Source organism: Hyla sarda, chromosome 8 (genome assembly GCF_029499605.1).
Source record: "Hyla sarda isolate aHylSar1 chromosome 8, aHylSar1.hap1, whole genome shotgun sequence".
Lineage (NCBI taxonomy): Eukaryota > Metazoa > Chordata > Amphibia > Anura > Hylidae > Hyla > Hyla sarda.
The window spans coordinates 47,392,412-47,416,946 of NC_079196.1; the positions used below are offsets into that span (position 1 = coordinate 47,392,412).

Genomic DNA, 24,535 nt, shown 5'->3' on the forward strand with positions numbered 1-24,535 from the left:
CATCTAGAATACATGCAGGCTGAACCGAACGTGCATGTATAGTATTTGGGGATAAGCAGAGATGAAATATACAGCCTGCTTTACTCTTAACGGGGTACTCTGCTGCTAGACATCTTATCCTCAATCCAAAGGATAGGGGATAAGATGTCTGATTGTGGTGGTCCCGCTGCTGGGGCCGCCTGCAATCTCCCGCAGCACCCGGCATTCTAAACAAACGCTGGGTTCCTGCAGCAGTGGTGTTGACATCACAGCCCTGCCCCCTCATGACATCACACCACGCCCCCTCCATGCATGAGAGGGGGCGTATCAGCCACCATGCCAATCACTGCCTCCTGCTCCCAGCGTTCTGAATAAAATGTTCAGAACGCTGGAGCACCGGAGTACCCCTTTAAAACTGAGAAAGAATTAGGAGACTAACATCAGGTTAAAAATGGTTCACTCATGAACTTTCTGATTATAAAGCTATATTGTCCTCCTAGGACAACAGAAGCTATATATTCATTGTTTTGACCTTTTATGCATCATTGAGGGTCCTTTATCTTTGTAGGTGCAGTAAAAAGCCACATTTTTATTAAAATACACTTGCATCTTAACATTGCAATGCTCCCTTATTATTCCAGCAATAAAGTTCATAGAATTTCAAGGCTGTTCAAATGTTGTTACTTTGGGAAAAACATACTTATTTCTGAACCATCTCGTAGAAAAATAAGTCATATGAGCTGTACCATGGCTTGGTTACCATGGAGCTGGATATCTGAATTTTAATGAACAGATAGTTTAGCGAATACTCTTCTAGTGGGGAATGGCTCCATTGCTTGTAACAAAGCCAGGAATAGAAATATGTTTTGTCCTTGCTTAAAACAGTTCTCTATGACCGATACAGATGAACTGCATCTTCTGCAGGCTGCAAAATCCAAACACTAGACGCTATCTAGTAAACTAGGCTTTTCCTAAATCCTATTAAAATGGAAACAACCCATTAGGGATGTCACACGGTGGTGAATGACTGTCAACAATGTCTTTCTAAGCCATTCTATCACATATATTATACTGATAGATTCAGACTATTGAATAATTTTTGGTATTTTTAGAATTAACCTTTAACCACCCGCTAGTGACTAAAATCAATCATAAATAGTCATTGCGGAAATAATCATTATATATTGCATTTCTAAAAATAAACCACCTAACCGCTGACGTGCTTGTCTATGTCCTTTCCTGACATTCTTAAATAAATAATGCACTGTGTTGCCAAAGTTCATTCCAGATATTATTGCTTCCCTGAAGACGTGTATATCAATCCTTATGCCTCTTACTAAAAAATAATTACATTGCTGCAATAATAAAAGGCTCATTCTGATTCGGAGCCACCCTTTACTGGTTACTTAATATGGATGTAATACTGGAATCTTTCTGATGTATTCAGAGATTCTAACGCCACATAATAATGGTTTAACAACTATATAACTAACACTTGAGCACTTCTGTAGCCAATAGCTGCAAAGACAAGGCTTATGTCAGAAAGGGGGCGTGGTCTAGACAACCACCGCAAGACCATACAAATAGTGTGCAGCAGTGGTTGTTATTACCCCAAAAGGGTCTCAGAGAGTGACAGAGGGCTGTCTATTCTAAAATTAGATCAACTATTAGTTGGCTTGAACTGCACTGCCTCTCTGTGATACCCCCCCCCCGTTACCATCTGCTGTCCTCCCTTTGATCATGCATCAGGCTGTGAGTATGTGCAATAAATATTGCTGAACTGGAAGTACCGGTGAGTGCAGACTTTTCATTCTCCTATCAAGTACACCAAGATTTGTAAATTACTTCTATTAAAAAAAATCTTTATCCTTCCAGTACTTATCGGCATCTGTATGCTACAGAGGAAATTTTTTTGTTTATGAATTTCATTTTTGTCTTGTCCACAGTGCTCTCTGCTGACACCTGATGCCCGTATCAGGAACTGTCCAGAGCAGCATAGGTTTGCTATGGGGATTTTCTCATCAGGGCATCAGGTGTCAGCAGAGAGCACTGTGGACATGACAAAAAAGTTCCTCTGTAGCATACAGCTGCTTAAAAGTACTGGAAGGATTAAGATTTTTTAATAGAAATAATTTACAAATCTGTTTAACTTTCTGGCACCAGTTGATTTAAAGAAAAAAAAAGTATTTCACTGGAGTACCCCTTTAATCAATCTCTATGAGAGGAATTTATCAATGATGGGGTAGATTTGCACCTAATTGCACTGATTTGCACCGTTTTTTGCACCTATTGGAAAGGAGCACAAATGATAAATGAAAGTGACCACTGCAAAAAAAGGAAAAAAAGTCACTACAAAGTGCTCTAATACAGATAAGTTTTGGAAAAGACTAAATCACACAGAAAAGAGAAACACAATGCAGCGCACACCTAAAAGTATGTATTAAAGTTTATTACAAAATCACAAAACAGACAGAGACATTTAAAACATTTAAAAGGGCCACAAGGGCCGCTGCAGCGGCCCTTGTGGCCCTTTTAAATGTTTTAAATGTCTCTGTCTGTTTTGTGATTTTGGAATTTGTAGTAAACTTTGATACATACTTTTGGGTGTGCGCTGCATTGTGTTTCTCTTTTCTGTTTGATTTAGTGTTTGTGCAGTGATACACATAGTAGCACCCCTTATGATTGTGTGGTTTTATTGATTTGGCTGAGCCCACTTGTTCTAGTGTGTGTACTTAGAATTTTGGAAAAGGTCCAAAAGGCACACTGAAAAGGCGCAAATGCTGAACTGCGCCAAAATATGCAACCAACATACACAACGAAACCAGTGTAGTTGTAGTTGGCTCCTTGGTTAATACTTGGGTTGCCACCCTGGTGGATGCTGTCAGTACTGTTGGTCCTCTTTGAGCTTTGGTGAAGAGAGGACATTGATCCTTGCAGGTGACTTTTGGCCTTGAGGAGAAGGGAAGGTTTGTGGGGGCCTCTCTCCTGTAGGAGTAGTGCACTTTTTTGTGTAACACATTTGTACTTTTTATGCACCTGGGTGATAAAGCACTGCCTTACATAAAAAAAAGCTGTATACAGAAGGTTGTTTGGTTTGGTTAGTATCTTCGGTGATGTTTCAAAGCTCTTTTATAATGGAACATAGACTGATAGATTAGTTAGGCACCTTTGACACTATAAAAATTCATCCGTCATAAAAATCTTGAAATCGTCCATTAAACGGCCGTTAAAAATTCCCTGACGACCGTTAGAAAATCCCACTATAGTCTATGGGATTTTTCTAATAGCCATTTTAACCTGTTATCGCCCGTTATTAATAACGGACGTTATTTTGTGATGGGCGATAGTAACGGGAGAAATAGTGCATGCACTATTTTTTCCGTTCGTTCGCCTGTCACCAAATAACAGGTTAAAACGGCTATTATAAAAATCCCATAGACTATAAAGGGATTATCTAACGCCCGTTTAACGGACGATTTCCAGGGTTTTTATGACGGGCGTTTGGTGCTTTCACACTACGTTTGTAGTGTACGGTTGCTGGATCCGGTTGGGAGGGGCAAAAACCAGCCGCTCCCGTATCCCAGCTGGATCCGGCCTGAACCCCATTCATTTCAATGAGCCGACTGGAGTCAAACGCTGACTCCGGTTGTCTCATTTTTGCCCCGTATACAGTCTGACTGGACCTAAAACCGTGGTATACCATGGTTCTAGGTCCGGTCAGAAAACCGTATAGGGGGAAAAATGAGACAAGCGGAGTCAGTGTTTGACTCCGGTCGGCTCATTGAAATGAATGGTGCTTGGGCCGGATACGGCTGGGATACGGGAGCGGACGGTTTTCCCGTGTGTGAAAGCACCCTAACAGAGGTATTTTTATAGTGTGAAATCAGCCTTACCTATACGTGGCACTAGAGTAAGAGGGTTTTTTTGTTTGTTTTTTATTCTAGACAACAACAGATCCTTTTTAACCAATAATGAATAACCCCTTTTACAATGTCTTTGTTTATATTTGTGAACATATAATTGCTCTGAAATATACAAACAAAGTCCACGACATAATAAGGAATTGTACCGATTGATGATAACAAGTGAGTCATTGTAGTACAAGCATCAGAAGGCCATTGTAGGTGTTTAGCATAATCCAATATAGTCATGCATAGACTGAAGTGTATAATAGCCAGGAAATAATAGACTAAACAATAGTTTCTTGCGTACATAAATTATTACTACTGACTTAATGTATTATACAGCAGCATCCGCACAACAGATTAAGCCAATATTATTAAAACTGCATTGGATGAACAATACCGGCCTCCATCTAATTGTGAGGACCAGATTTTCTCTTACTAAACACATCCTATGCATTATAACAATAACATTGGCTATGCCTGTAGTCATCTACTGTGTTTAGTTACCGATAATGCCATGGTGTGATCTCAAAGTCAAATCGTGTAGATTTTTTGTAGTCGTACATATGAAAATTGATAGGGTTGACATTGAGTAAACAAAAATTTGTGACAAATGATTTAAAGGGGTACTCCAACCCTAGACATCTTATCCCCTATCCAAAGGGAGTGAACTCCGTGCCGTATGACGGGCAACCACAGCCATCACGCCCCCTCTCCATTCATGTCTATGGAAGGAGGCGTGATGCCTATGCACTAGCCATCCAGACATGCTGTGAGTTGTTTTGCGACCGGTGGTTGGGAAACACTGATTGAAAAACAATAGTCTATATAGTGCTATCAGCAGTTTGAGGGCTCATAACTGCTGAAAGATTCTGTTTAATTTTTTTAAATTTAATTTTTAATTTATAGCAGTGTTTTATCTTTATGTCTTCTATATGCAGATCACATACAGTAAAATAAAGTAAATTCTTCATTGGATTACTATTTTCAGAGACTTCCATACAGACAAATGGTGGAAAGATGCAGAACACAGCTGGAATGTAGCAGAAAGGTCACGTGATGTAATTGCATTGTTGAGGGATGGACATATCATAGTATCCCTCAACATTGCAATGACATCATGTGACCTTCCCTGCATTTGGGCTGTAATGATGGACATAGCCCAACTCCTCTCCATAAATCAGCCATTGACATTATCGGTAACATTTTTGGAAATTTCAGAACATTGATTTTACTCATTAATTTATTTTTTCTTATGGAGGCAATAGACCAGCGGTCTTCATACTGTGGCAAAACCACAACTACCAAGCATGCCTGGACAGCCATTGGCTGGGAGTTGTAGGTTTGCCACATGTGGAGGTCCACAGTTTGGAGACTATCAATAGAACATAAGTCTTTGTAGCCTATTAAAGGGGTAGTCCGGTGAAAAAGAAAAAGTTTTCAAATTAATAGGTGCCAGAAAGTTATACAGATATGTAAATTATGTCTATTTAAAAATCTTAATCCTTCCAGTATTCATCAGCTGCTGTATGCTCCAAAGGAAGTTGTGTAGTTATTTTCTGTCTGACCACAGTGCTCTCTGCTGACACCTTTGTCCATGTCAGGAACTGTCCAGATACAAGTAGGCAGTCAGGATAGGGATTAGGATGACCTGGCAGGGTTCTCCTTTAACCTGTAAAATCTGACTTGAGGCTTGCGGCGCATCACCTGAGGACACGATGATGGTGAGGACAAAGTGTCTTTTATTAGGTAAGTACATACAGTAATGCTATGGACAACGCATTTCAAAGGACTCTTCCTTCTACCTCAGATCCGTATTACATCAAACTCAGTGTTACACACGTATATATATATATATATATATATATATATATATATATATATATATATATATACACTTAAAAATTGTCTTGAATTGAGGCTCTCAATTCAAGACAATTTTTAAGGCTCTCAATTCAAGACAATTTTTAAGTGTATATATATATATATATATATATATGTGTGTGTGTGTAACACTGTGTTTGATGTAATACGGACCTGAGGAAGAAGGAAGAGTCCTTTGAAATGCGTTGTCCATAGCATTACTGTATGTACTTGCCTAATAAAAGACACTTTGTCCTCACCATCATCGTGTCCTCAGGTGATGCGTCGCAAGGCATCCTCATCTCTATCCTGATTGCCTACTTGTATCCCATACTGTTGTGACAACTAGTGATGAGCGGCATAGGCCATATTGGAATTCGCAATATTTCATGAATATTTGGACGAATATTCGTCCTATATTGGTGAATTTTGCATATTCATTCACTTTGTTTCCATGCGGAATTCGTAATAAAATTAGCAACATGCGCTTGCGAGATTATATTTTTCAACTAACAACTTTCCTATTGGTTTCTAGAAATGTTGCTAACCTCTGACAACTGTATTTGCATCCTTCTCATTGGCCTACAAGCTAAAAGAAGGGAGGGATCAGTGTCCTCTGGAAGTGCCAATATTTGCATATTTTGCGCATAAAATTTGCATTTGCATATTCGCATTCTTTGGACCACAAACTGGAAGCAGGGAGGGATGATCACTTTTATTTACACAGTACACATCATTGTGATGTGTACTATGAAAAAAAGCACAAAAAAAAAACAATAACAAATATAATTTGCTATTTGAATATTCGTGCTCAACACTAGTGACAACAGCATCGATGGCTGGCTGCCTCCCGACATCTGCTTATCTAAAGTGCTTCACAGTGTTGTGCCTGTTAGCACAACAATGCAAGGTGAGCAAGATCTATATACCTATTCTACACCTCACGGTTATCAAAAGTAACTGCACTATATAGTGCCGTCTTCGCACCTCTGCTTTTTTTCATACATACAAGGAACTTTCCAGAATAGGAGCAAAGCAAACCTCTCAAGCTCTGGACAGTTCCTGAGATGGACAGATGGACAGCAGAGAGCAGACTGTAAAGAACTACAAAACTTCCTCTGGAGCATACAGCAGCTGATAAGTACTGCAAGGATTAAGATTTTTAAACAGACGTAATCTACAAAAAATTTTTAACTTTCTGGCACCTGGAGTACCCCTTTAGTTTTGATTTAGGATGGGCTCCTTCCTGTCTTAATTCATGACATTTTATTGGGTATACAATTTAAAGTAATGGTGCCATGATATGTAAAAGCAATAAGTACAGAGCTGGTTATTCATTCCTTATGACATACCACATGCATGTATCTACACATGCATTAAAAGTTCTTTTAATGTTCATCTTACCCTCATCCCTTCAAATCGTGAGAGGGCTCTTAGTGGTCTCAATGCCCTTAATGTTCTTAGAGACTTAATAGCCCCTAGTTCTGAATATCCCAAGGCATTAGCAACTAAGCTAACAAGAGAAACCTATATGAAAACAAAAGCAACAGTTCTAATTTCTGCACCACATTTTACTGTACAAACATGAGGTATCCTTTGGTTTTCCAGGAGAGTTGAGCTGCTTTCCATATCACCAGAGGATGGTCAGCTGCAAAATGAAATCTGGTTAGAACAGGGCACATGAGGTTTCACCTGATGACAGAGACCTGTTGACGCAACGAAGTACAAACCCTCTAAGTCTTACCCTCTCTCACAGTTTTGCCAAATCTCCAGTTGATTTTGAAGAGCAAAATTAAGCCTGACAATAAAAAGGCACCTACAACAAAGAAAATAAGTGAATCTATGCTGTGTGACAACCCGACTCTTAGTCTTACCCTTATGCCTTCAAATCTTGATAATGCACGTAGAGGTCTCAATGCTCTCAAGGTCCTTAGAGACTTAATAGCGGCTAGCTGATCATACCCAAGGGCGACCGCCAAAAGGGATATAATTGAAATCTGTTCAGAACCAATGGCATATGCAATTAATATTTTTTTTAAATTGGTTAATAATTATGTGTTTTTGTCTTCACTTTCAAGGATAGTTTATTCTTGTATTCTTAAAGGGGTATTCTGGCCAAAAATATATATCATTTATTCACTCTATAAGCGATAACTGTGCAAACTGTGGGGGTCTGACCATTGGGTCCCCTGCTACTTGTGACAATGCTGGATAACAGTCCCCGGCTGCCCTTGGGTTAAGTTGGTCACTTCCATACAGCTTGTATAGTGCAGTAGTGCTCACCTTCCCATTCAAGCCCCTCTTTCATGTATACATGTAGATGGGAATGAGTAATCAGGCATTCCCAATTTTATCAACCATAGTCAGAATGACCCCTTTAAGAAAAAGGTCATATGGTAAAAATCATGACCCCAACTGAAAATGTATTTTTTCTGCAAATTTTTATTTGAATGTTGTATTCCTAGCCCCTAGTGAAAATGTAGACAAATGTAGTTTTACCTTATTGTCTGGAAATATCTGAGAATGTCTATTTGGAAGCAGCATAGCAAGATCACATTTATTTGCTTTCTTGCAAACTGAAAACTCAGTGGCCACACGCACAAATTGCAGAATTGTCAAAACAGTATGAAGATCATGTATAAAAAAGTGTATTGCTGCCCCTGGAAATATATACAGCAGCTTTGTATGTAACCCCAAAAGTCACTTCTGATAATCAAGCAAAGAAGTTTGCTAAGGCTGGGACTACACAGCAAGTTCAGCCACGAATGGAGGCACATGACCAAAAATAACGTCACACTGCAGTGATCGTGCTGTGTCGGGGCTAAGGAAAACTACATAGAGTTATGATGCATCCCACAAGTAGTTGTGGCTTGACAGCTGCAAGAAATCCCTCCATCTTGAATCCCATTCAGTTACAATAAAGGGGTTATCCAGGAATAGAAAAACACAGCTAATTTCTTTCAAAAAACATCACGTCTGTCTCCAGGCTGGGTGTGGTTTTACAACTTGGCTCCATTCACTTCAATGGAAATGAGCTGGGGAGCCACACCCAACTTGGAGACAGACAGGGAGCGGTTTTTGAAAGAAATTAGCTGTGTTTTTCTATTCCTGGATAACCCCTTTAACCCTAAGAAAGTGCGATCAATGCAGTTCAACGCACAATTTCTTGGTCACATAATAGCTTTCGCAGACAAAATCTCAGCGTAGCCAAAGCCTAAGTCAAACCAAACTTACTATTACTTTTTTCAGACTAGGATGGACTTTGTGAGGGTGCATATTAAATATGGTTGCTGTCAAGGTGGCATTACCCAAGTTATGTACAACTAAAAGATGTTGTTTGCGATGCCATAGTCAATAGTATTAAAATTAATTTAAATATTAATAATATATTATTTTCCAACTATGACAAAATTTCAACGGGGACCACCAAAAACATCAAGTCATGCACTGACTACAAGGTGTAGGAGGGACAACCTCATAAAGCACTGAAGAAAAAAATGTATGGACAAAAAGTTATAACTTTCTAAATATTAATCTATTACACTGTTATATGGGGATCATGTAATTCTTGCTCAAGAAACACGAGTCATAAGCTCCTACAACTGCATAGAAGAGAACATGAATAATCGTACTACCTACCTACTAAAAAAGCATTCACTATGTTCTTCCAAATTGAAGCATTGAAGCATGCACGGTATATGGTCACTGTGTGCTAAAAGAAACTAGCCTATTGTTATGTCCAAAAAGCTTACAAAATAAAAAAAAGGAAAGTGGATTTGTCTACATATAAATAGTTCCAATACAACTTCAAGGAACCACCAACCCAATAATGGTTAGATACCAACCATAGAAAAATAGCATTTGGCAGTATCTAAGTTAAAGGAGTACTCTGGTGAAAACCTTTTTTCTTTTAAATCAACTGGTGGCAGAAAGTTAAACATATTTGTAAATTACTTCTATTAAAAAATCTTAATCCTTCCAGTACTTATTAGCTGCTGAATGCTACAGAGGAAATTCCTTTCCTTTTGGAACACTGATGAAATCACGAGCACAGTGCTCTCTGCTGACATCTCTGTCCATTTTAGAAACCATGCATAGCAGATGTTTGCTAAGGGCAGCATGGTGGCTCAGTGGTTATCACTGCTGCCTTGCATTGCTGGGGACTTGGGTTCAAATCCCACTAAGGACAACAATAAATAAAGTGTTATTATTATAATAATGTCAGCAGAGAGAACTGTGCTCGTGATGTCATCAGAGAGCATTCCAAAAAAAAATAATAATTTCCTCTGTAGTGTTCAGCAGCTAATAAGTACAGGAAGGATTAAGATTTTTTAATAGAAGTAATTTACAAATATGTTTAACTTTCTGCCACCAGTTGATTTAAAAGAAAAAAGGTTTTCACCGGAGTACCCCTTTAAATAATTATTTATTGTAGTATACAACACAGTTTTTACCCACACAGGGTTCTTATTGATAACTAAATAAGACCCTTGTGTGGGACAAAACATAGCTATATGTTCGATTCTATAAAACAATGTCATTTTTTTAATCTAGATGGATGCTGTCAAAGGCTAGTGTACTGATATGGTCGTATAGTATTTTGTTGACCTAAACAATACTGTTCTAGAGACATGGCCATTCTATTTTGTTGACCAAAAACAAATTTTTCGCCAAAAAAATTAGTAACATAATTATATGGCCATAGGTAAGATACCTCTAATTATATGGCCATAGATAACATACATTTAATTATATGATCATAGGTAAGATACATCTAATTATATGACCATAGGTAATATACATCTAATTATTTGGCGATAGGTAATATACATCTAATTATTTGGCCATAGTAAGATACATCTAATTATTTGGCCATAGGTAATATACATCTAATTATATGGTCATAGATAAGATCCATCCAATTATATGGTCATAGGTAATATACATCTAATTATATGGCCATAGGTAATATACATCTAATTATATGGGCATAGGTAATATACATCCAATTATATGGCCATAGGTAAGATACATCTAATTATTTGGCCATAGATAAGATACATCTAATTATTTGGCCATAGATAAGATCCATCCAATTATATGGTCATAGGTAAGATACATCCAATTATATGGCCATAGGTAAGATACATCCAATTATATGGCCATAGGTAAGATACATCCAATTATATGGCCATAGGTAAGATACATCTAATTATTTGGCCATAGATAAGATCCATCCAATTATATGGTCATAGGTAAGATACATCTAATTATATGACCATAGGTAAGATACATCCAATTATATGGCCATAGGTAAGATACATCTAATTATATGGCCATAGATAAGATCCATCCAATTATATGACCATAGGTAAGATACATCTAATTATATGGCCATAGGTAAGATACATCCAATTATATGGCCATAGGTAAGATACATCCAATTATATGGCCATAGGAAAGATACATCTAATTATATGGCCATAGGTAAGATACATCCAATTATATAGCCATAGGTAAGATACATCTAATTATATAGCCATAGGTAAGATACATCCAATTATATGGCCATAGGAAAGATACATCTAATTATATGGCCATAGGTAAGATACATCTAATTATATGGCCATAGGTAATATACATCTAATTATATGGCCATAGGTAAGATACCTTCAGGTGCCGGGAGCATGTTTGGTGATTCCTTCTGGCACTGTTCATTGTCCTCAAGAAATAAATGTAAGAAGGGAAGCCACCACCTGTGCCCTGTGTTCAGCAGTTTGAGCGCCTATTTTATTGCTTAAACTGCACCCAAAGGTGAATGTAAGTCTCATACAGATGACAGTAATTAAACAGGTTATGACACTGGCATTTACGAGGTGAGGACCAGATCTAGACCAGATCTAAACCATTCTATATAGGCCCTCTTCTCTGGAAGACTGATCCCTCTAGAAGACCAATTTTTTACTGCAATTTTGGGTGGTCATCCAAAAGAGGATTTGCTGCATCCTACCTTTTATATCTTACTTTTACACTTGGAAACATGAATAATGAACATAAATGTTACTAAGAAGAGACTAACAAATATATCTTTGAATATGACAATTGCATATAGTTATGGTTGTATCATCCAACGTTAAGTCTACAAAGTGCGCACCTTGCACTCCACCTGAGAAGTAATTCTACCAATTCCTGAAAATAGCTATTACACATTAATTGCATATTAACTGCTGTTGGTTCCAGTAAGAAGATTAAGTCATCTAAAATCCGACATGAGAAGAAAACCGACATCAAAGGAATATCTAAGAGGACTTAGACAACTTTACAGTGGTAATCTCAATGAAGCCTCTGAAATTCAGATAGGTGGGACTGTGTCTAGTCCTTAGACAGAAGGGACCTGTATAGGTCTGTTGGTCAGATTGTTAAAGGGGTACTCCGGTGAAAACCTTTTTTCTTTTAAATCAACTGGTGCCAGAAAGTTAAACAGATTTGTAAATTACTTCTATTAAAAAATCTTAATCCCTCCAGTACTTATTAGCTGCTGAATGCTACAGAGGAAATTCCTTTCTTTTTGGAACACTGATGACATCACGAGCACAGTGCTCTCTGCTGACATCTCTGTCTATTTTAGCAACCATGCATAGCAGATGCTAAGGGCAGCATGGTGGCTTAGTGGTTAGCACTGCTGCCTTGCAGTGCTGGGGCCTTGGGTTCAAATCGCACTAAGGACAACAATAAATAAAGACTTATTATTATAATAATGTCAGCAAAGAGCACTGTGCTCGTGATGTCATCAGAGAGCATCCCAAAAAGAAAAGAATTTCCTCTGTAGTATTCAGCAGCTAATAAGTACAGGAAGGATTAAGATATTTTAATAGAAGTAATTTACAAATCTGTTTAACTTTCCAGAGCCAGTTGATTTAAAAGAAAAAAGGTTTTCACCGGAGTACCCCTTTAAGGACACGCATAGTCATTGCAAGGGACATTACAGAATAATGGTTAGCAGTTACAGCCTTGTGTATAACTGATAAGGAGAATTAATTCAATCACTACTTCGTTAAACAGTGTAAGCACATACAATGCTCACTATCTGTATATCTACTACATCTCTAAGGACAGAACAGTTTACACCGATTTCTTTGTCCTTAAATCCATGAGAGCTGTCCCTGACTGCCACTATCCCATGAAGCCACAAATACTGTTACTAGCTCATCACTGTTTGTATCCATGTGTCTAACTTGGTGCTACATCTAAGTCACATAGGAAAAATCTGTCTACTTCCCCCTCTGGCAGCTGTAAAAATCATCCCTTCTCACATTTCTTAGCCATAGATATTATGGGAACTAGGGTAGCGAAGGTACATACTGTATGACATCCTTAGTATGCACTTCCTTAGAAACATACCAGATAGACATTTCTATTGCTGAGAGTGTCTCAGAATGTGTGTCCATGGACATGGACATAGGTGGACATGCACCTTGCTATTCATGTTAAACAAGAAGTGGCACTATTTTGTCTTAATAAATGTAATACTATTTGGATTACTTTTAACACTATGTCCAGATCTGTGAAACGTGTCAATGGCCGGAAGATCTGACCAATCAGAATGGGCATTCACTGGTAAAACCCCTGTATTACTGAAGTGCATGCACTGACTGGTGTCTGGTAGCGCCCCCTACAGTACAGGAAGGTATTACATGTTCTGTACACTTTACCTGTACAAGGGTTATCTGCTCCACAGGACACCAGGTCAGGGCGACTCCATGTTACTTTTTTAGGACACTGCGTGTACCGTACAGGACCCCGAAGAAGCTCCTGTCCTCTACATAGACCAGTGTTTCCCAAGCAGGGTGCCCCCAGCTGTTGCAAAACTACAACTCCCAGCATGCCCGGACAGCCTTTGGCTGTCCAGGCATGCTGGGAGTTGTAGTTTTGCAACAGCTGGAGGCTCCCTGCTTGGGAAACACTGACATAGACAGTGATTTACAGCTCCCAGCAGATCTTTCTTACTTTTATATGTAAGGATTTGCTTTATCTATATTAGTTATCTACTTATTTTTCTTTAATTCTCACTTTTTCCTATTTTTTGGATGACATTTTGGTGCCTTTAGAACCAATTACCAGGTTTCCATAGAGTTCTGGTCTCAACATACAATGGTTTCAACATACAATGGTCGTCCTGGAACCAATTCATATTGTAACTTGAGGGACAACTGTAAATGCCAACATTGTTTACGGTTTTATGGTCTATGCAATGAATAGTATAGGTAATGGTGGGCCGACCTCTTTATTGGCATAACCTTAACAAACTGAATTTAATGAATATGGATATTTTTAAGCCACAAAATCTAACTGTAAATCTAAAATGTTAAAAATGAATATTGGGCGAAGCACTAAAATGAATACACAGCAAATGCCAGGACACTAAGATCGCCATCATTGTACAGAAAAAGATGAAATAATTTATAAAACAGAAGGTATAGTTCATCACAATAGTATTTATGCAGCCATTACAGCTTCAGAGAACAGCCATCTGTTTCCTGTAGAAAGATCGATGTGTCATTAAAAACAGCATTGCAGAAAATGTGTGGTTAGAATGAAATCACATAGCACTAGAGTAATCCAATCTACAGTCCAAATACCATATTCACAGCCATTTGTGCACAATCCCAGAGGACCGCTCTGGGCACTAAGTGCCAACAATCCCTTCACATTCCTCATGATGATGATCTACGCGTTGGGACACATTTATAAAAAGTTTAATTTAACAATTGTACTTCATCTGCAAAAATGAATCCATTCATACAGTATCTCCCATAAGTGACTCCACCCCTCACATTATATATACAGTATATCCCATAAGTGACTCCACCCCTCACATTATATATACAGTATCTCCCATAAGTGACTCCACCCCTCACATTATATATACAGTATATCCCATAAGTGACTCCACCCCTCACATTATATATACAGTATCTCCCATAAGTGAGTCCACCCCTCACATTATATATACAGTATATCCCATAAGTGACTCCACCCCTCACATTATATATACAGGATCTCCCATAAGTGAGTCCACCCCTCACATTATATATAGTATCTCCCATAAGTGACTCCACCCCTCACATTATATACAGTATCTCCCATAAGTGACTCCACCCCTCACATTATATATACAGTATATCCCATAAGTGACTCCACCCCTCACATTATATATACAGGATCTCCCATAAGTGAGTCCACCCCTCACATTATATATAGTATCTCCCATAAGTGACTCCACCCCTCACATTATATATACAGTATCTCCCATAAGTGACTCCACCCCTCACATTATATATACAGGATCTCCCATAAGTGAGTCCACCCCTCACATTATATATAGTATCTCCCATAAGTGACTCCACCCCTCACATTATATATACAGTATCTCCCATAAGTGACTCCACCCCTCACATTATATATACAGTATCTCCTATAAGTGAGTCCACCCCTCACATTATATATACAGTATATCCCATAAGTGACTCCACCCCACACATTATATATACAGTATCTCCCATAAGTGAGTCCACCCCTCACATTATATATACAGTATCTCCCATAAGTGAGTCCACCCCTCACATTATATATATACAGTATCTCCCATAAGTGACTCCACCCCTCACATTATATATACAGTATATCCCATAAGTGAGTCCACCCCTCACATTATATATACAGTATCTCCTATAAGTGACTCCACCCCTCACATTATATATACAGGATCTCCCATAAGTGAGTACACCCCTCATAATGTATATACAGTATCTCCCATAAGTGAGTCCACCCCTCACATTATATATACAGTATCTCTCATAAGTGACTCCACCCCTCACATTATATACAGTATCTCCCATAAGTGAGTCCACCCCTCACATTATATATAGTATCTCCCATAAGTGACTCCACCCCTCACATTATATATACAGTATCTCCCATAAGTGAGTCCCCCCTCACATTATATATACAGTATATCCCATAAGTGAGTCCACCCCTCACATTATATATACAGTATCTCCCATAAGTGAGTCCACCCCTCACATTATATACAGTATCTCCCATAAGTGACTCCACCCCTCACATTATATATACAGTATCTCCCATAAGTGAGTCCACCCCTCACATTATATATACAGTATCTCCCATAAGTGAGTCCACCCCTCACATTATATATACAGTATCTCCCATAAGTGAGTCCACCCCTCACATTATATATACAGTATATCCCATAAGTGACTCCACCCCTCACATTATATATACAGTATCTCCCATAAGTGAGTCCACCCCTCACATTATATATACAGTATATCCCATAAGTGACTCCACCCCTCACATTATATACAGTATCTCCCATAAGTGAGTCCACCCCTCACATTATATACAGTATATCCCATAAGTGAGTCCACCCCTCACATTATATATAGTATCTCCCATAAGTGACTCCACCCCTCACATTATATACAGTATCTCCCATAAGTGACTCCACCCCTCACATTATATATACAGTATATCCCATAAGTGACTCCACCCCTCACATTATATATACAGGATCTCCCATAAGTGAGTCCACCCCTCACATTATATATAGTATCTCCCATAAGTGACTCCACCCCTCACATTATATATACAGTATCTCCCATAAGTGACTCCACCCCTCACATTATATATACAGGATCTCCCATAAGTGAGTCCACCCCTCACATTATATATAGTATCTCCCATAAGTGACTCCACCCCTCACATTATATATACAGTATCTCCCATAAGTGACTCCACCCCTCACATTATATATACAGTATCTCCTATAAGTGAGTCCACCCCTCACATTATATACAGTATCTCCCATAAGTGACTCCACCCCTCACATTATATATACAGTATCTCCCATAAGTGAGTCCACCCCTCACATTATATATACAGTATCTCCCATAAGTGAGTCCACCCCTCACATTATATATACAGTATCTCCCATAAGTGAGTCCACCCCTCACATTATATATACAGTATCTCCCATAAGTGAGTCCACCCCTCACATTATATATACAGTATCCCCCATAAGTGAGTCCACCCCGCACATTATATACAGTATATCCCATAAGTGACTCCACCCCTCACATTATATATACAGTATCTCCCATAAGTGAGTCCACCCCTCACATTATATATACAGTATCCCCCATAAGTGACTCCACCCCTCACATTATATATACAGTATCCCCCATAAGTGAGTCCACCCCTCACATTATATACAGTATCTCCCATAAGTGAGTCCACCCCTCACATTATATACAGTATCTACCATAAATGAGTCCACCCCTCACATTATATACAGTATCTCCCATAAGTGACTCCACCCCTCACATTATATATACAGTATCTCCCATAAGTGACTCCACCCCTCACATTATATATAGTATCTCCCATAAGTGACTCCACCCCTCACATTATATATACAGTATCTCCCATAAGTGACTCCACCCCTCACATTATATATACAGGATCTCCCATAAGTGAGTCCACCCCTCACATTATATATAGTATCTCCCATAAGTGACTCCACCCCTCACATTATATATACAGTATCTCCCATAAGTGAGTCCACCCCTCACATTATATATACAGTATATCCCATAAGTGACTCCACCCCTCACATTATATATACAGGATCTCCCATAAGTGAGTCCACCCCTCACATTATATATAGTATCTCCCATAAGTGACTCCACCCCTCACATTATATACAGTATCTCCCATAAGTGACTCCACCCCTCACATTATATATACAGTATATCCCATAAGTGACTCCACCCCTCACATTATATATACAGGATCTCCCATAAGTGAGTCCACCCCTCACATTATATATAGTATCTCCCATAAGTGACTCCACCCCTCACATTATATATACAGTATCTCCCATAAGTGACTCCACCCCTCACATTATATATACAGGATCTCCCATAAGTGAGTCCACCCCTCACATTATATATAGTATCTCCCATAAGTGACTCCACCCCTCACATTATATATACAGTATCTCCCATAAGTGACTCCACCCCTCACATTATATATACAGTATCTCCTATAAGTGAGTCCACCCCTCACATTATATATACAGTATCTCCCATAAGTGACTCCACCCCTCACATTATATATACAGGATCTCCCATAAGTGAGTACACCCCTCATAATGTATATACAGTATCTCCCATAAGTGAGTCCACCCCTCACATTATATATACAGTATCTCTCATAAGTGACTCCACCCCTCACATTATATACAGTATCTCCCATAAGTGAGTCCACCCCTCACATTATATATAGTATCTCCCATAAGTGACTCCACCCCTCACATTATATATACAGTATCTCCCATAAGTGAGTCCCCCCTCACATTATATATACAGTATATCCCATAAGTGAGTCCACCCCTCACATTATATATACAGTATCTCCCATAAGTGAGTCCACCCCTCACATTATATACAGTATCTCCCATAAGTGACTCCACCCCTCACATTATATATACAGTATCTCCCATAAGTGAGTCCACCCCTCACATTATATATACAGTATCTCCCATAAGTGAGTCCACCCCTCACATTATATATACAGTATCTCCCATAAGTGAGTCCACCCCTCACATTATATATACAGTATATCCCATAAGTGACTCCACCCCTTACATTATATATACAGTATCTCCCATAAGTGAGTCCACCCCTCACATTATATATACAGTATATCCCATAAGTGACTCCACCCCTCACATTATATACAGTATCTCCCATAAGTGAGTCCACCCCTCACATTATATACAGTATATCCCATAAGTGAGTCCACCCCTCACATTATATATAGTATCTCCCATAAGTGACTCCACCCCTCACATTATATACAGTATCTCCCATAAGTGACTTCACCCCTCACATTATATATACAGTATATCCCATAAGTGACTCCACCCCTCACATTATATATACAGGATCTCCCATAAGTGAGTCCACCCCTCACATTATATATAGTATCTCCCATAAGTGACTCCACCCCTCACATTATATATACAGTATCTCCCATAAGTGACTCCACCCCTCACATTATATATACAGGATCTCCCATAAGTGAGTCCACCCCTCACATTATATATAGTATCTCCCATAAGTGACTCCACCCCTCACATTATATATACAGTATCTCCCATAAGTGACTCCACCCCTCACATTATATATACAGTATCTCCTATAAGTGAGTCCACCCCTCACATTATATATACAGTATATCCCATAAGTGACTCCACCCCACACATTATATATACAGTATCTCCCATAAGTGAGTCCACCCCTCACATTATATATACAGTATCTCCCATAAGTGAGTCCACCCCTCACATTATATATATACAGTATCTCCCATAAGTGACTCCACCCCTCACATTATATATACAGGATCTCCCATAAGTGAGTACACCCCTCATAATGTATATACAGTATCTCCCATAAGTGAGTCCACCCCTCACATTATATATACAGTATCTCTCATAAGTGACTCCACCCCTCACATTATATACAGTATATCCCATAAGTGAGTCCACCCCTCACATTATATATACAGTATCTCCCATAAGTGAGTCCACCCCTCACATTATATACAGTATCTCCCATAAGTGACTCCACCCCTCACATTATATATACAGTATCTCCCATAAGTGAGTCCACCCCTCACATTATATATACAGTATCTCCCATAAGTGAGTCCACCCCTCACATTATATATACAGTATCTCCCATAAGTGAGTCCACCCCTCACATTATATATACAGTATCTCCCATAAGTGAGTCCACCCCTCACATTATATATACAGTATCCCCCATAAGTGAGTCCACCCCGCACATTATATACAGTATATCCCATAAGTGACTCCACCCCTCACATTATATATACAGTATCTCCCATAAGTGAGTCCACCCCTCACATTATATATACAGTATCCCCCATAAGTGACTCCACCCCTCACATTATATATACAGTATCCCCCATAAGTGAGTCCACCCCTCACATTATATACAGTATCTCCCATAAGTGAGTCCACCCCTCACATTATATACAGTATCTACCATAAATGAGTCCACCCCTCACATTATATACAGTATCTCCCATAAGTGACTCCACCCCTCACATTATATATACAGTATCTCCCATAAGTGACTCCACCCCTCACATTATATATAGTATCTCCCATAAGTGACTCCACCCCTCACATTATATATACAGTATCTCCCATAAGTGACTCCACCCCTCACATTATATATACAGGATCTCCCATAAGTGAGTCCACCCCTCACATTATATATAGTATCTCCCATAAGTGACTCCACCCCTCACATTATATATACAGTATCTCCCATAAGTGACTCCACCCCTCACATTATATATACAGGATCTCCCATAAGTGAGTCCACCCCTCACATTATATATAGTATCTCCCATAAGTGACTCCACCCCTCACATTATATATACAGTATCTCCCATAAGTGACTCCACCCCTCACATTATATATACAGTATCTCCCATAAGTGACTCCACCCCTCACATTATATATACAGGATCTCCCATAAGTGAGTCCACCCCTCACATTATATATACAGTATCTCTCATAAGTGACTCCACCCCTCACATTATATACAGTATAACCCATAAGTGAGTCCACCCCTCACATTATATATACAGTATCTCCCATAAGTGAGTCCACCCCTCACATTATATATACAGTATCTCCCATAAGTGAGTCCACCCCTCACATTATATACAGTATCTCCCATAAGTGACTCCACCCCTCACATTATATATACAGTATCTCCCATAAGTGAGTCCACCCCTCACATTATATATACAGTATCTCCCATAAGTGAGTCCACCCCTCACATTATATATACAGTATCTCCCATAAGTGAGTCCACCCCTCACATTATATATACAGTATCCCCCATAAGTGAGTCCACCCCTCACATTATATACAGTATATCCCATAAGTGACTCCACCCCTCACATTATATATACAGTATCTCCCATAAGTGAGTCCACCCCTCACATTATATATACAGTATCTCCCATAAGTGAGTCCACCCCTCACATTATATACAGTATCTCCCATAAGTGACTCCACCCCTCACATTATATATACAGTATCTCCCATAAGTGAGTCCACCCCTCACATTATATATACAGTATCTCCCATAAGTGAGTCCACCCCTCACATTATATATACAGTATCTCCCATAAGTGAGTCCACCCCTCACATTATATATACAGTATCCCCCATAAGTGAGTCCACCCCTCACATTATATACAGTATATCCCATAAGTGACTCCACCCCTCACATTATATATACAGTATCTCCCATAAGTGAGTCCACCCCTCACAATATATACAGTATCTCCCATAAGTGAGTCCACCCCTCACATTATATACAGTATCTACCATAAATGAGTCCACCCCTCACATTATATATACAGTATCTCCCATAAGTGAGTCCACCCCTCACATTATATATACAGTATCCCCCATAAGTGAGTCCACCCCTCACATTATATACAGTATATCCCATAAGTGACTCCACCCCTCACATTATATATACAGTATCTCCCATAAGTGAGTCCACCCCTCACATTATATACAGTATCTCCCATAAGTGACTCCACCCCTCACATTATATATACAGTATCTCCCATAAGTGAGTCCACCCCTCACATTATATATACAGTATCTCCCATAAGTGAGTCCACCCCTCACATTATATATACAGTATCTCCCATAAGTGAGTCCACCCCTCACATTATATATACAGTATCTCCCATAAGTGAGTCCACCCCTCACATTATATACAGTATCTCCCATAAGTGACTCCACCCCTCACATTATATATACAGGATCTCCCATAAGTGAGTCCACCCCTCACATTATATATAGTATCTCCCATAAGTGACTCCACCCCTCACATTATATATACAGTATCTCCCATAAGTGACTCCACCCCTCACATTATATATACAGTATCTCCCATAAGTGACTCCACCCCTCACATTATATATACAGGATCTCCCATAAGTGAGTCCACCCCTCACATTATATATACAGTATCTCTCATAAGTGACTCCACCCCTCACATTATATACAGTATATCCCATAAGTGAGTCCACCCCTCACATTATATATACAGTATCTCCCATAAGTGAGTCCACCCCTCACATTATATATACAGTATCTCCCATAAGTGAGTCCACCCCTCACATTATATACAGTATCTCCCACAAGTGACTCCACCCCTCACATTATATATACAGTATATCCCATAAGTGAGTCCACCCCTCACATTATATACAGTATCCCCCATAAGTGAGTCCACCCCTCACATTATATACAGTATCTCCCATAAGTGAGTCCACCCCTCACATTATATACAGTATCTACCATAAATGAGTGCACCCCTCACATTATATACAGTATCTCCCATAAGTGACTCCACCCCTCACATTATATATACAGTATCTCCCATAAGTGACTCCACCCCTCACATTATATATAGTATCTCCCATAAGTGACTCCACCCCTCACATTATATATACAGTATCTCCCATAAGTGACTCCACCCCTCACATTATATATACAGGATCTCCCATAAGTGAGTCCACCCCTCACATTATATATAGTATCTCCCATAAGTGACTCCACCCCTCACATTATATATACAGTATCTCCCATAAGTGACTCCACCCCTCACATTATATATACAGGATCTCCCATAAGTGAGTCCACCCCTCACATTATATATAGTATCTCCCATAAGTGACTCCACCCCTCACATTATATATACAGTATCTCCCATAAGTGACTCCACCCCTCACATTATATATACAGTATCTCCCATAAGTGACTCCACCCCTCACATTATATATACAGGATCTCCCATAAGTGAGTCCACCCCTCACATTATATATACAGTATCTCTCATAAGTGACTCCACCCCTCACATTATATACAGTATATCCCATAAGTGAGTCCACCCCTCACATTATATATACAGTATCTCCCATAAGTGAGTCCACCCCTCACATTATATATACAGTATCTCCCATAAGTGAGTCCACCCCTCACATTATATACAGTATCTCCCATAAGTGACTCCACCCCTCACATTATATATACAGTATCTCCCATAAGTGAGTCCACCCCTCACATTATATATACAGTATCTCCCATAAGTGAGTCCACCCCTCACATTATATACAGTATCTCCCATAAGTGAGTCCACCCCTCACATTATATATACAGTATCTCCTATAAGTGACTCCACCCCTCACATTATATATACAGTATCTCCCATAAGTGAGTCCACCCCTCACATTATATATACAGTATCCCCCATAAGTGAGTCCACCCCTCACATTATATACAGTATATCCCATAAGTGACTCCACCCCTCACATTATATATACAGTATCTCCCATAAGTGAGTCCACCCCTCACATTATATATACAGTATCCCCCATAAGTGACTCCACCCCTCACATTATATATACAGTATCCCCCATAAGTGAGTCCACCCCTCACATTATATACAGTATCTCCCATAAGTGAGTCCACCCCTCACATTATATATACAGTATCTCCCATAAGTGACTCCACCCCTCACATTATATATACAGTATCTCCCATAAGTGACTCCACCCCTCACATTATATATACAGTATCTCCCATAAGTGAGTCCACCCCTCACATTATATATACAGTATCTTCCATAAGTGAGTCCACTCCTCACTATATATATACAGTATATCCCATAAGTGACTCCACCCCTCACATTATATATACAGTATCTCCCATAAGTGAGTCCACCCCTCACATTATATATACAGTATATCCCATAAGTGACTCCACCCCTCACATTATATATACAGTATCTCCCATAAGTGACTCCACCCCTCACATTATATATACAGTATATCCCATAAGTGAGTCCACCCCTCACATTATATACAGTATCTCCCATAAGTGAGTCCACACCTCACATTATATATACAGTATATCCCATAAGTGAGTCCACCCCTCACATTATATACACAGTACCTCCCATAAGTGAGTCCACCCCTCACATTATATACAGTATCTCCCATAAGTGAGTCCACCCCTCACATTATATACACAGTATATCCCATAAGTGAGTCCACCCCTCACATTATATACAGTATCTCCCATAAGTGAGTCCACCCCTCACATTATATACACAGTATATCCCATAAGTGAGTCCACCCCTCACATTTTATACAGTATCTCCCATAAGTGACTCCACCCCTCACATTATATACAGTATATCCCATAAGTGACTCCACCCCTCACATTATATACACAGTATCTCCCATAAGTGACTCCACCCCTCACATTATATATACAGTATCTCCCATAAGTGAGTCCACCCCTCACATTATATACAGTATCTCCCATAAGTGACTCCACCCCTCACATTATATATACAGTATCTCCCATAAGTGAGTCCACCCCTCACATTATATACAGTATCTCCCATAAGTGACTCCACCCCTTCACATTATATATACAGTATCTCCCATAAGTGAGTCCACCCCTCACATTATATACAGTATCTCCCATAAGTGAGTCCACCCCTCACATTATATATACAGTATCTCCCATAAGTGAGTCCACCCCTCACATTATATATACAGTATCTCCC

The 24,535-nt window shown here is 39.2% G+C and overlaps 1 protein-coding gene across 6 annotated transcripts in view; it reads right to left on the reverse strand.

Annotated features, from left to right (window-relative positions):
* The window catches only part of LOC130284323 (sodium channel protein type 2 subunit alpha), a 310,775-nt gene that overhangs the window by 16,678 nt on the left and 269,562 nt on the right, over positions 1-24,535 (reverse strand). For all 6 annotated transcript variants that reach the window (XM_056534558.1, XM_056534559.1, XM_056534560.1 and 3 more), the window contains one exon: positions 7,152-7,274. In XM_056534558.1, coding sequence (XP_056390533.1) covers positions 7,152-7,274 — 123 coding nt within the window. The remainder of the gene's footprint in view (positions 1-7,151; positions 7,275-24,535) is intronic.